This window comes from Plectropomus leopardus, chromosome 11 (assembly GCF_008729295.1).
Source record: "Plectropomus leopardus isolate mb chromosome 11, YSFRI_Pleo_2.0, whole genome shotgun sequence".
Classification (NCBI taxonomy): domain Eukaryota; kingdom Metazoa; phylum Chordata; class Actinopteri; order Perciformes; family Serranidae; genus Plectropomus; species Plectropomus leopardus.
The window spans coordinates 10,603,682-10,617,059 of NC_056473.1; the positions used below are offsets into that span (position 1 = coordinate 10,603,682).

The 13,378-nt window shown below is 37.1% G+C and overlaps 1 protein-coding gene across 1 annotated transcript in view; it reads left to right on the top strand.

The window, feature by feature from the left end:
- The window catches only part of appl2 (adaptor protein, phosphotyrosine interaction, PH domain and leucine zipper containing 2), a 33,605-nt gene that overhangs the window by 7,411 nt on the left and 12,816 nt on the right, over positions 1-13,378 (top strand). The window contains exons 8-19 of the mRNA XM_042495408.1: positions 90-236; positions 782-864; positions 1,210-1,362; positions 3,306-3,494; positions 3,599-3,641; positions 3,888-3,944; positions 7,228-7,322; positions 9,182-9,337; positions 9,551-9,603; positions 9,793-9,967; positions 11,438-11,474; positions 12,364-12,519. Of these exons, the coding sequence (XP_042351342.1) occupies positions 90-236; positions 782-864; positions 1,210-1,362; positions 3,306-3,494; positions 3,599-3,641; positions 3,888-3,944; positions 7,228-7,322; positions 9,182-9,337; positions 9,551-9,603; positions 9,793-9,967; positions 11,438-11,474; positions 12,364-12,519 (1,344 nt within the window). The remainder of the gene's footprint in view (positions 1-89; positions 237-781; positions 865-1,209; positions 1,363-3,305; positions 3,495-3,598; positions 3,642-3,887; positions 3,945-7,227; positions 7,323-9,181; positions 9,338-9,550; positions 9,604-9,792; positions 9,968-11,437; positions 11,475-12,363; positions 12,520-13,378) is intronic.

Below are 13,378 nucleotides of genomic sequence, written 5' to 3' on the forward strand. Positions count from 1 at the left end.
GAGTGCGTGTGCAGAGCTTGATAGTGAGTTAATGCTGGACACGTTTACGTATACATATTTGCATGTTTAACACTCTTCTGTCTGGACAGATGAAGGCAGACTTGGTGAAGGAGGTTGCCTACACTAGAAGGAAGCAGCACCAGGCCTCATTGCAGTATTACTGCGCCCTCAACGCCCTGCAGTATCGCAAGAGAGTAGCTATGCTCGAACCTATGCTTGGCTACACACAGGCACAGGTACTGAGCAGCTGCTGGTCAATAAACATGGCCAGAATTATTATCATATCCAGTATTGCAAAAATGAGAAGCAATTTCCTCACTAGAAGTAATTTAGTTAGTAGTCAGTAGTTAGGACAGTGTGTCCATGCAGTAGAAACTACTGGAATTTTTTATTTTGTTTTTATTCTTGTAACTAAAAGCCTAAGCCTGTAAGCGTGTGACTGGAGCTACAACAAGTAGTTGATAAATTGATAAGTTGGTTAACAGCAAATGTATCAACATATCCACTTGCGAGGATTTTTTGAGAGAATTATTTAGAGAAAATTATTGTTTTATAATTAAGTATTTTTTACTGTGTTTTTTACTCTATATGGTAAAAACAATTGTTTGAGAAAATAAAGGGCACATTAATTGATATCTGATTGAAAGAAAATAATCAGTCATTGCAGCCCTTTGTGTGATTAAGTGATTGTTATAATTTTTTGTAAATTCCTATTGCATAAAAGTGCAGCTGTAGACCATGCCACAAGATTAATTTCTGAATATTATGTCTCATCTTTCAGATCGGCTTCTTCAAGAAAGGCATTGAGCTGGTGTCAAAGAAGATGGACAACTTTCTCACCTCTGTGTCCAACATGACCCAAAGGTAAAGGCTTTATCATTGACATTTACTTTCATGTGCACAGTAAATGTGATGAACCACAGCTTTGGTAATAATAATATAAAGTACTGTAGTTGGTGGTGTATGACCCTAGACAGAAATAGTTTTACTGTGATATTTTGCAACACACTCATTCTCCAAAAATTCTCAATATTTTGGTCAACGTTTTCAGGCAATGCAACTGTGATTTTACATAATAATAATAACAATAATGATAATGTTAAGCATCCATATCTGAAAATTCTGTATTTTACTACTCAATTTGTAGGAAAAAATCTATTTTCATTTTGGTGGATACTGCCTATTTTCAAACTTTTTTTTCCTGTGTAGTATCCAGGCCCAGTTGGACACGGAGGCAGAGGCCATGCGTGTGTCTCAGAGGGAGCTTCTGTCTGTGGAAGACACAGTCTATATGCCAGATAAGGACACTGAGCCTGTCAATCGCACGCTTATCCAGAAGGCAGGCTTCCTCAACATTAGAAAGTAAGAATAATTGCACTCATTACGGCCCTATCTTAATCTCCCTTTCTATTCACGTAGCTTTTCTTGCTAGTCAATATGTTACGGAAACACTTGAAGAGAGAAACAGCCGAGGAACAGACTTTGAATATCCAGGGTTTTATATAACGTGACAGTTAATGACTTATTAGGTAATTAAGTCTGCTTCAATAGACAATGCAATGATTGTACAGTGGTTACATTAAGTTTTGAATCTCAAAATAATCAACAAAACACGGGACAGATTTTTGCTTCTCTTGCTAAAGTTGTTGAAAACACACACGGGCACAGTAAACAATAAGTCTGTCACTGCAGACAGGGTGGGTCAGGTAACATGTTGACAGTGTGCGCTGTCAGCTTATTGCAGAGTGGATGTATGAGAAGGGAAACTTCCTTAATGGCTTAAGGGGGTAGAACTGCAGCGTAGCCTGCAATGTGATTTAGTGAAATGTCAGAGCTGTCAAACTCTGTCTCTTGCTCATATACATCCAAAGTCTTTGACAAATGTCTGTGACACCAGCGAAAAGGTTTCCACAGAATGCCATTCTGTTTAATGACACACACTGCCAGCAGCCTCAAAATGCTTGTCAAATGCTGAGTCCAGAGAACATTTGCTGTTTCGAATGGTTTCTCAATATTAAGAGTCTGTGTCACCCACGGTGGCATGAGCCATTCACTTTGATATTAATCAAGGGAAATTTATCTGTGAGTATTTTTCAAACAGAGTATACAAGAGGAAGGCTTACAGATGAGCAATTTAAATGAGTCATACATGTGTCACTTTGTTTTGAAACAGAGTAAGTCTGAGATAAATAACATTGTAGTTTTTTTTCATTATTATTTATATGCACACTAATAGCCAAAACAAATTCAAAACCAAAACAAAACAGCTATTCAAGGAAAATACAAAAGCAAATGTAGGCTCTAGAGGTGAGGAAAAAAATGAATTTTTAGTGGGGTTGCCACATGAAAGTCAGAGATTTGCAGGAGGAAACCCCTCAGTGTAGTGAGTCTCCTCATGTCGAGCAGGGGCCCGTTTCAGAACGCGCGTTGAGTGAAAACTCTGACTAAGTTAATCCTAGTATGAGAATGGCTGAGTTTTCAGTTTCAGAAAGAGTGGTACCCTAAATTGTGAGTTACCGTGGTAACTGACTCTGTGAAGCTAATCTGCTTGCTGGCAGGTTTTCTTCAACAAACCCTGAGTTTCTCTCTGTCTCCTCCCTCTGACAAAGATACACACACTGCTTCATTTCCTCATTGATTCAGTCCGTATCAAAGTGCAGATCAAAGCGCATTAATTAGTTTTACCATATGTATTAATCAGAGTCCTGGTTGGATATTAGGTTAGACGGTCATTTCTTTGAACTGTAGTTTTCATCCTCACGTGCAGATATAACACGGCGTCCCTAACTTCTAGTCACAGATATCTGCATAAGTGTACTTTATTGTCATCAAACAAAGATGATGAGTTCCGAGATTGAGCCCCCCCAGCTCAGAGTAAAACTTCAGCATGTCCTTCTTTTTTCAAGTAGAAGTTCTTTTTTCATATATATAAGTAACACTTTGAGGTTTTACTCAAGACAGCTGTTTTGTTAAAGCAGTTACATTAAAATTTGGTATTGTACGAAATGTGTTTACAGTTATTTGAAAAAAGTTTAATTTATATGGCTTAAATTGTAAAAAATCGGTATCATTAAATAATTATCCCTACCACACATGATGTGTTTGGTTGCGCTAATGAAACATAATTTCCATAATATTGGAGTTTGTATGTTAATATTTCTAATGAGCAGGATTGGTGGTGCATCTGCAGAGTGTGAAAGTGAGTTTTTTAATGAATAGGCCGTGTATAGTGTGAGTTTTTCAAAATCTCAACCTTTTGTGCTGACCTTCACCTACTGTCTCTGCATCTTCTCTTGCTTCTCCAGTAAAACAGGCCTGGTGACCACAGCCTGGGATCGCCTTTACTTCTTCACGCAGGGAGGGAACCTCATGTGTCAGCCACGTGGTGCGGTGGCGGGTGGCATGGTGCTGGACCTGGACAACAGTTCTGTCATGGCTGTAGAGTGCGAGGACAGACGCTACTGTTTTCAGATTACCTCCCCCTCGGGCAAAACGTATGTACACTTTTCTACATATCCGACGATGAGAATAACGCATAAAGATGTCTGAGATATTGGATGTATTCTTTAATGCTCTCCATTGTCCTTAATGCCTCCAGGTCAATGATTCTACAAGCAGAGAGCAAAAGGGAGTACGAAGAAGTAAGTATGAAAGAGATTCTTCAAAGAGTTGTCTTCCCCATTGTTTTACATCATCCCAAAGACATCTGTTGCAAGTATCAGTCATATGACAATGCAGGAGCTGTCCAGACTTATCGGCATAGTTTTCATATTTAGTTTTTTGCTTGGACGCATCCGCCTGGCCTGTCAGAGCTGGTATCAGTCAAGGGCTTTTCAAGCGGCTCAAGCCTGAGGAAGTCCTAATGTGGATCTCTGTTTCTTTCTCAGTGGATCTGCACTGTGAACAACATCTCCAGACAGATCTACCTGACTGACAACCCGGAGGTAATGCACACTCCCACTCACTTTAATAACCACACTGCAAGTTAAAAAGACTCCAGCTTAGTTTAAATATCTAAGAATCAAACTTAAGCCCTACCTGCCGGACAAAAAAACCCTAACATCTGGCTTTTGTCTGCAGTGGTTAATGTTACGATAGCAATAGCAAATTTATGTCTGTGGCTCAGATTGTACAAAAAGCTGTGCTTTAGGGCCCAGACATGAAGTGTTTTGCCCCTGCATGAGAGTGAACAACTGTTCATACCAGCAGGTAGAAGTAGTCTGTATTTGTCATTGAAAAAGGGAAATCCAGAAGACAAACAGGACTGATGCGAGTTGCTAGTTAGCCAGTTAGCACACACAACAACACATCCAGATGCTGAACATGGACTTGCGAACAGTAGCACAAACATCTACAAAATGAACTCAATGGCCTGAAACAAGGTTTGTCAACGTTAATGCGTTAATTGCAATGCAATTAAGGTGTGTACGTATCGCTTTTTATTTGTTTATTTATTTTTTATCACATTTATTGCCGGCCAGCGTTTCTGTTTGGTAGAGGCTGTACCAGACTGAGTTTAAAAGCTAGAGTGATGATACTGGTATCATCTGAAAGTGGAAACTAGAAGACATGAGCAATTCAGTGGTACTAACCATATCAGGCTACTTTCTCAGGGAGGGAGCTCAATAATGCTACAAATTTAGGCTAAATTGTGGTTATGGAAAAATGGCATATCCATTTCAAAGAGGTCCCTTAGCCTCTAACCTCATGATATCTGAATGAAAATGGGTTTTATGGGTACCCATGAATCTCCCCTTTACAGACCTGCCCACTTCATATCAGTCCCATGCAGTTTATTACTTCAAAACAGTTTTAAAATGCAAAATAATGATAATTGAAAACATGTGATTAAAAATGTGATTAATTGTGATCAACTATTGACATTCTGCGACTAATAGCGTTTAAAATAGTGATCATTAAACCTAGACCAAATTTCACTTTATATAAAATGTTTGTTTTGTATGCCCTCTTGCATTTACCTGTGTGTTTACTTACCTCACTTTTGTTTCACTTTTAATGGATTGAGTTGACCTGCCAAGCAGAGTGATTTCATTCACTGATAGGCTCCACTGAAAAAAGCTGACAAGGGCCAGATGGTGCCAGTCCTGTGGGACATACCACCAAGACATGAGCGACAGGAGCTCACTGACAGCCCAACACTGACCAATGGCTCACCGTCGGCTTGATGTGTCGGGAAGCTTACATTGATAAAGACAAAAGGCGCATCCACATTTACATTTAATTAAAAGACAGTACAAGGTACATAAAATAGTATTTAAACTACATGAATATCATTTAAATACAAGTAATATAAAAAGACAAAAAATACTAAAAAATGGAATTAGGAAAAATGGAAGTATCTTGAGTTCTGCTGAGGTCTAGTTCCATAATTAAAATGCAAAATGTAAGTTTTGGAACTCAATGATATGCACATGAAAAAAAAAAAATGGGTTTAAAAATTGCTATGTTAGGGGCACATCTTAGATGTGCTGGCAGTTTGTTCCAGTTGCATGCAGAATAATTATCTTTGTGCTGCATCACCATGTTCAGATTGGACTCTGGTCTATGCTAGCTGTCCTGAGGCCATAGATCTAATAGATAGATCTCCCTACTCAGTTTATATTTGTAAGTGTATTATATAGTGTTTATAAATGTAACAGAAACATATTCTGCGCCTAAACCATGCAGTGTATACAAGTAGCAGCACTTGTTCTACTGGAAATAAAAGCATGGATAAGCTTCTATTGGTTATTTTGGGACATCAAACCCTTGATTTGGCAAAACATTTCGGGACAAATGACGGCAGAAGTCACAGCTATTTATCTGCTCCAGCTTTGATCAGCAGTGACAGAAACATGACATTCCCATGGGCACACTCGCTTTTGCCCCTTTTGTGGGTAGACCATCGGAAACTTCTGCAGCTCTGTGTTGTCTTAGCCACTAATTCTGTTCTTCTCAGTCCATGGAGGGCTCAAACATTGTTCTTACTTAGTCAGCACCAAATTTGAAAGAGACAATGAATAAGTATCAGATATTTAAAAAAAAAAAAAAAAAGTTAATCTTGCAACATTCTCTCTGGCTTCCATACTGCTTTCTACTGTTGACTAAGCTGTTTTCAGGGGTGTCTGGGACGACACCCTCTATTTCGTAGGTGTTTTTTCCACATTTAAAAAAACCCCTACATATACTTGCTAATTGTGGCGGAAAAGGGATTACAGAAACATGTCAATGATCCTGGTAGTTAGACTATCAGAATCTGACAAGTGTAGTGTTGCATAACTGCAAATAACATACTTATCATCTCTGGATTTTTAAGAAATAGTTGTTTACTTTTACACATTATTGAAACTACTGAGTATTGCTGATAAGTATAGTGCACAAAGCAGCAAATAGACAGTGATTTTAGACACAGCTTATTTAGTTTATCTAGTTTTTGTGGAAGTTATCAATGTGGAACATTTGCCATCATTCTCTCCTAGTGTGGGTGTCTGTGCAAAACTGCATGGATTTACCCTCATTTGTATGCAAACAAACAGTTAGTTGGCGATCTGTATTCCGCTGTCACTATGTTGTTTATTGTTTTGTTTTGTTTTATTGAAAATAATAAATTAATAATTTGAGTATTCTTGTTGTTGCCACTAATAAGATTAAAACAACACAATACAGAGTAAACTTGCACTCCAATAAATTCTTGATTTACAATATACTCCATTATAAGTGAAAGGTTTTGTTTTTAAAACTAAATGGATATGGATAATAAATTGACTTTGTTTTTTCAATTTTACTCTTTTGTTTTTTGAACTTACAATCCAATTATAATGATTTAAGGACTACTTTGTTATTTATATTTGTTTTTTTTAATATTATGACATGGCTATAAACACTAATATACTATTTCATATTACTGGTTGTAAGTGTAGGATTCTCACCAAATCTTACATTTAATGATATATGCTTGTATCCAGGTATGGCTAGAAATGTTCATTTTGGACCTAAAACATTCAATCATTTTCTTTACCCCAAAAAGAAACTCCTAAACCAGAAAATAAATTTTTTGACGGTTAGTGAATGAGGTTGAGATAATGTAGAGAATTGGTGAGAGATGAGAGTAAAGATTAAAATGTGATGCTTTAAACATTTTTGGCATATTTACACACTGTTCTGGTTCTACTTACGACTCACCTGCTGATACAGAAATTCTAAGTTATCCCTGTTTCTTGTTGTTAGGCTGTGGCCATCCGACTGAACCAGACTGCCATCCAAGCAGTGACCCCGATCACCAGCTTTGAGAAGAGACCAGAGGGCTCACCCAACCCTGACAGGTCAGGCAAGCTGCTTGTCACAACACTACATGCTGCACCCTCTCCATAAGGTTATAATTAAATGCTATTACAGTGGCGAGTCTTACTGATTTTTAAAACTGAGGATTACGCTGCACTGCCTTTTTGATCTGTATATGTCAGGCTTTGTGCATTGTTTTAGTTTTGGCTCTATTTGTCAGTATTTTTTTCCATGTATCTGTGCATCACAGTAAACGTGACTACTTCCTTTGCATGTATTTTTTCTTGATGTGTAAAGTAATTGTTAATTTGAAATGATTAGTTTTCCTCAGAAGGGAATGAGGATCTAAAGCTCAGTGATTTATGATAATGAAGATGATAATCATTGAGAGAAAAAGACAGTCGGCATTTTGTCTCTTCCACCAAATCTGACAGTTTGCAATAAATTGTTACTTGTCCATTCTCTGAAACGCACCATTGAACAGTGATCATCTTGTTACATTTCAGCAACGATAACTGGGCATGCCAGGTCTGTCCAGCTTTAAATTTTTCGTCATTTTAAAGTTGACTGTAATTGAAAAAGAAACCACTACCCAAAGTCTTAGTATAAGAGCTTTTGCTCCAGTCTTTCCAAAACAAACAAACAGAAAAAAACCCACAAAAGCGCAAGGAATAGATACAATTTATTGTTTGTCTGCTCCAACTCCGATGCACACCTTAGCATGTTTGGGTTACTAGCATGGTCATTAAACATGGTCATTACACCTAGCGTTACTTAAAAAGTCGATTGAATTTTCACACCAGATTATTGTGTAAAGTTACATATTACATGTCCATGTGTACACTGAAAGCATTATTGGTCAGTGTGAAGGGAAAACTTCCTAATGCAATTCAAATTTAAGTGATGGGGGACAAAATCCACATTTGGCCCTCAATTCAAAAATGCACTCTAAAGTTTTTATTACAAAATTTTCTGTGTAGGACTATAATATTTATCTTCTCTGGCTTACATTGGAGTTGCATTGGGAAAGAATCTGTAAGCCAGTGTGAACAGGAAAAATAATTAACTCTTTTGTGTTATATTTTGTTAAAGGTTAAGTTTGGCATTTCTTAACCTGCACCCTATTTCCCTATGTTTTTGTGATAAATTGGAACAACAATTATTGAAACTGGTCCAGTATAGAGAGAAAGCTGCAGCCAGCATCTGCAAAACAGGCTGCAATGTAATCACGTAAGGGCATGTTCGCACATTCAATTAACGTCTACTGAAAGTACTTGTTTTTGTGACTGACAGGCTCAGATTAATGTTAATGTTAATAAAGTTCCTGACAACATTCTGGAAAGGATCCCTACAGAGATGGACCTGTTTGTATAACCAGAAGCAGCCTCAAAATTGCCATCATCAGACTCCACCAGACTCCATTTAAGTAGTACTTTTAGCATGTATAGAGCCAGCATGTTTCCACGTCTAACCTGATTTGTTAGTTTTGTTTTTGTGAGGGGTTTGGCAATAGCTATTCCAGGATCTCAATCTTTAAAAAAATATCTATATCTCGGTAGGGATACTTTGCATCAGACACTTAAAATAACAATCTGAACACATCAGTGGTAAAAACAAGCACATTTAGTACATACAATGACATTGCGAACATGCTACAGATGGTTACATTGCAGCCTGTTTTGCCGCTGCCAGCTCACTCAATACCGAACCTGTGTCTTTTGTTCCAATTAGTCACTTAGACACCAAAACATGAGAAAATGGTTCCAGGTTAATAAATACTGAACTTACTCATGAAGATAGACTTTAAAGCTTGTGGACCTGTCCTTTATGTTGAGTAGTGGATGTTTTAGGGTTTACTTGTTCGATAATAGAACTTGTCTTCATTTTGTCGTTCTTGCAGAGCGAAGCCAGGAGGTGTATATGCTGCTAGTGGTGGTTCACAGAAATCAGGAGCTGCTCCAGAGCCAGAAGACCTGATAGCCCCTGGGACACCTATTCAGTTTGACATCATGCTGCCAGCCTCCGAGTTTCAGGACCAAAACAGGGCTGGAGGGAGGTGAGGGAACAACCGGGGCAGGAAGTTTGTGTGGGTGCATGTTTGTTCGAGACAGGAAGAAAGGACTTGTACTAGTGCGTGATGATGCTAATATCCTGATTGTTGGCCTCGTAGTGGTTATTATGCAATTTCCAGGAAGCTTAATGCTTCTTAATGTTTCAGTGCAGAGGTCTAATTGTTGTTTTGCTGATGTGTGTGCTCCCTTCCTGGCAGACGCACAAATCCATTTGGAGAAACGGATGATGACTGTTCAACAGAAAGTGACGGTAACCAATTTCCTCTTTCTAGTGCAAGGTATTAGTCCACATTTTTTGTGTGAATGGCTGATGAGTTCAGCTTAACATTATTATGTACATGTGTTTGTGTACCTGAAGTGTGCTCTCCTACGTCAGTGTTCCTGTGCTTCTTTGAATGTTTATGCTGCTGACGTGGATGATGTTTGTATGTTTGCGCAGACTCCCTCCTGCAGCAAGTGTTTGCCGTGCGCTTCCAGGGATCTATGGCTGTGCGCTGTGGCAACAATCAGGAAGTGATCTATGAAGCCATGAGGCAGGTGCTGGCTGCCAGAGCCATTCACAACATCTTCAGGACAACCGAGTCTCACCTTATGGTCACCAGCAGTAGCCTGAGGTAGAGTTTGACACATATTTATTAACTGTGACATGAATACCACCTCAGACAGACAAAGACAATAGATTGGACCTCAGCATGTAGAGATGGTCATACATTCAGAAATTTTCCAGCAATATAGATTAGGGATGGGCATTTGAAGTAATTTCCAACTCAAGAACATTAAGGCAAAATTGCAGGTAGGGATTAGGGTCAGGGTCTTTTTGTGCTGCACAGACTACAAAGATAAGCTATGATATACAGTATATTACATAGGTCACACTTCATATTCTTTTTGTGTATTTTATCAAAATCATTGGAAACATCACTCTAATGCCTGGTTGTCATATGACCTGTAACGTTAGATCAAGTGATGTCTCACTGAAAGCGCTGAACATTATTCGTGGTTACAGCAGTAGTACGGTAGCAATTACATAACTGTGTCCCATCAGAAAGATGTGAACTTTGAATATAGCACAGAGTAAGTTTCCGTTTATATTGATATTCTTTTACAAAGCTAAAGAAAGGTTGATTACTCTATATGTTAAATGAATACTGATATCCAATCCAAGTACTCATGCCAATCCCTAATGTAGATAGAAAATGCCCCAAAAAATGTTTGACATATTGTTGTCTGCCAAGAATAGTGATGTTATGTTAATGTCATTAGTTTAATAGAGTCCGTCCGTGGGCCTATTACGGTTTTGCATGCACAAAAATATTCTACCTTTTTATAGCCATGTGCCAAAAGTATGGAGAAAACTTTCTGTTTTGTCAGCAATCTTTTTAGTAATGTTTTTCAGGAGAGAAACCATTCTTCCATAATATTCGTAAACTTTTCGAGTGGTTTGAATATGGTCTTTCACACAGTCTCAAAATCTTTTCTGCTACCAGTTGGAAATTAATTTAATTTTGGTTCAAATTTAAAAAATTGTGGTTGTCTGTTTTGGACCTTGATCACAATTATATAATTCTGAAATCCTGTAGCCTCCCCCACTGCACAACACAATATGCGAACATTATCTTTAGACATTACATCTTAAAGCTAAAATTTTCTCTACTTGTATGTAAAATTCTTTTTGCTTAATTTATCCAATTTTGTCAAGTTTTATGTGTTTGTACCCAAAAAATGCTACTCGGAAATCCTGACCTAACAATTACATGCAAGTGCCACTGGAAAAGTTGATGTGCTCAATGTCAGTCACGAAGAAAAAATACCTTAAAGCAAGGACACTCCCTTTCAGCAGCATTACCAAACATAAATACTTATAACTTACAACTCTTGTAAGCACGCTGCTTATCCAACAAAAACATACTGTTGAGCTGTTTGTGAGAGATTATTGATTTTCACATTTTCTAGAGATGTTGCCCTTTGTAACCAATGTTCAAACTGAAGACTACAAAAAAACAAAAGAGACAAACCTGATGTCAAGGATTTATAGCTGCTATTTTCATATTATTGTAAAAGTCTTTATTTTGTCTCCACAATAGGTTGATTGACCCTCAGACTCAAGTTACAAGAATAAGTGTAAGTATGACAAAAGATCAAGTCAGTATTAGTTAAGGACTGCTCTCTTTTTTAATTTTTTTTTTTTTTTTGTAAAGATGTTCAGTTACACTCCATGGGAATTTATGGGAAATAATAGGAATAAGATGGAATTCTAGGAGTTAGCTTCTCAGGCTCTCTTTACTATGTTAGATGCAGACATAATCCATTTATCTGTAAAAAATATATATAACTTGTAAAATACTTACAATGTGAAATGTGCCATATGGTGTGTAAGGGGAAAGGTACTTTGTAAATTCCATTGACAATATGGGCTGTGTGTGAACTTAAAGTTTAAATAGAGCAACTAATTTATGAAACAAAATGTTTTTAAATACATAATGAATAGAAATAGATTAATTAAAGGTCCTCAATTAGCATGCTCAATCAAGTTATATCCCACATGATAACAGCAAACAAGCAAAAACTAGCAGAAGGTGTTAAGTTATAAACTGTGCTTTGCTTTAGGCTACAATCTGCTGGTTAACTGAGTTTACAATAAAAAAAATAAACTCAACCCAGTAATATAATAAAAACTTGCATAAATACATGTAGTCCTTTGGCTCAGGCAGTGCAGTAGTGTTGGCAATAGCGTGGGCCGCATATGTGATGGGAGAAAGTACTGTGCATGCAGTTGTAATTTCACTGAATTTCTATTTAATGGGATTCTGGCAAATCATCTGCACATAGGATGGAGGAGTGCACAGAATATTTATTCAAAGATAGGATTTCTATATTTGCGAAATATAACTTAGCTTAACTTCCCTTAAAGAAAATCTGTACATTTACCAACCTTTTGCAGCCCTAGTCATGTCTATACTGTAATATAACTCTTGCCACGTTCATAAATATCTGTTTTATCATTTCTTAGTTCCAGCTTGGAGAAGTGTGTCAGTTTGCTGCCCACCAAGAGAACGGGAGGCTCATGGGTTTTGTGGTTGAGGGCAGAGACTGGAGTGATGGAGAAGAAGAGGGAGAACCCTCGTTTAGCGCCTTCATCTTTGAGAGCAACACAGAGGGCGAAAAGGTTGATACACCAAACACTGATGTTTTCTGATGCACAAATATACATCAGGGTGTCCTGCCAGTTCTTAAGAAGTAGTAAAGCAATTATATGGCTTCCCTGAGGTATTACATTTTGTAGCTTATTTTAAATATGTATAAAGAGGTTGTACGAAAAAGTTTAAATTTACTCATTGGATAGGCACATTGGATTCTGTATAGTTTTTCCTGCTAGATATGACGTGATCTAAAATGACAACCATTAGCATGCAAATTGTCCCTCTGACTGACTATTTTAATAGCTTGTTAATACACACCATATGACATTGAGATGACTTTTTTGTGACATTTTTATGGCATACTGTGCTATGACTTTCTTTTTAATTTGAGATTTTTTATGACACTATAATTTAAAAAAAAATAGTATACAGACATACTACATTATGACTGTAAGAAAAAATATGACATGCTATAATATAATTTTTTTGTGACATATTACACTGTAAACTATTTTGAGATTTTTTTATGTACTGCACTGTAATATTTGATGACATATCATACTATGACGCTGAAAAAATGATTTTATTTATTTATTTTTATTTTTTATGACACTATCTTTTGTGACATTTTTACGACAAGCTATACTATGACTTGTGAATTTTTTACGACATCCTTTACAAAGACAATTTTTGTGAAGATTTTGTGTACTATAGTATGACCTCTGACATTTTTTATGACATAAAAAAACTCTGTTTTTAGTGACCCTTTTTTAATTTTTTTTGGAGAATTTTTATGTGAAGAATGGCATTTGTTGTGAGATTTATTTAATGACGCGCTATACTCCCGACTTCTTTTTAGATTTTAATGAGAGATAATGATATATA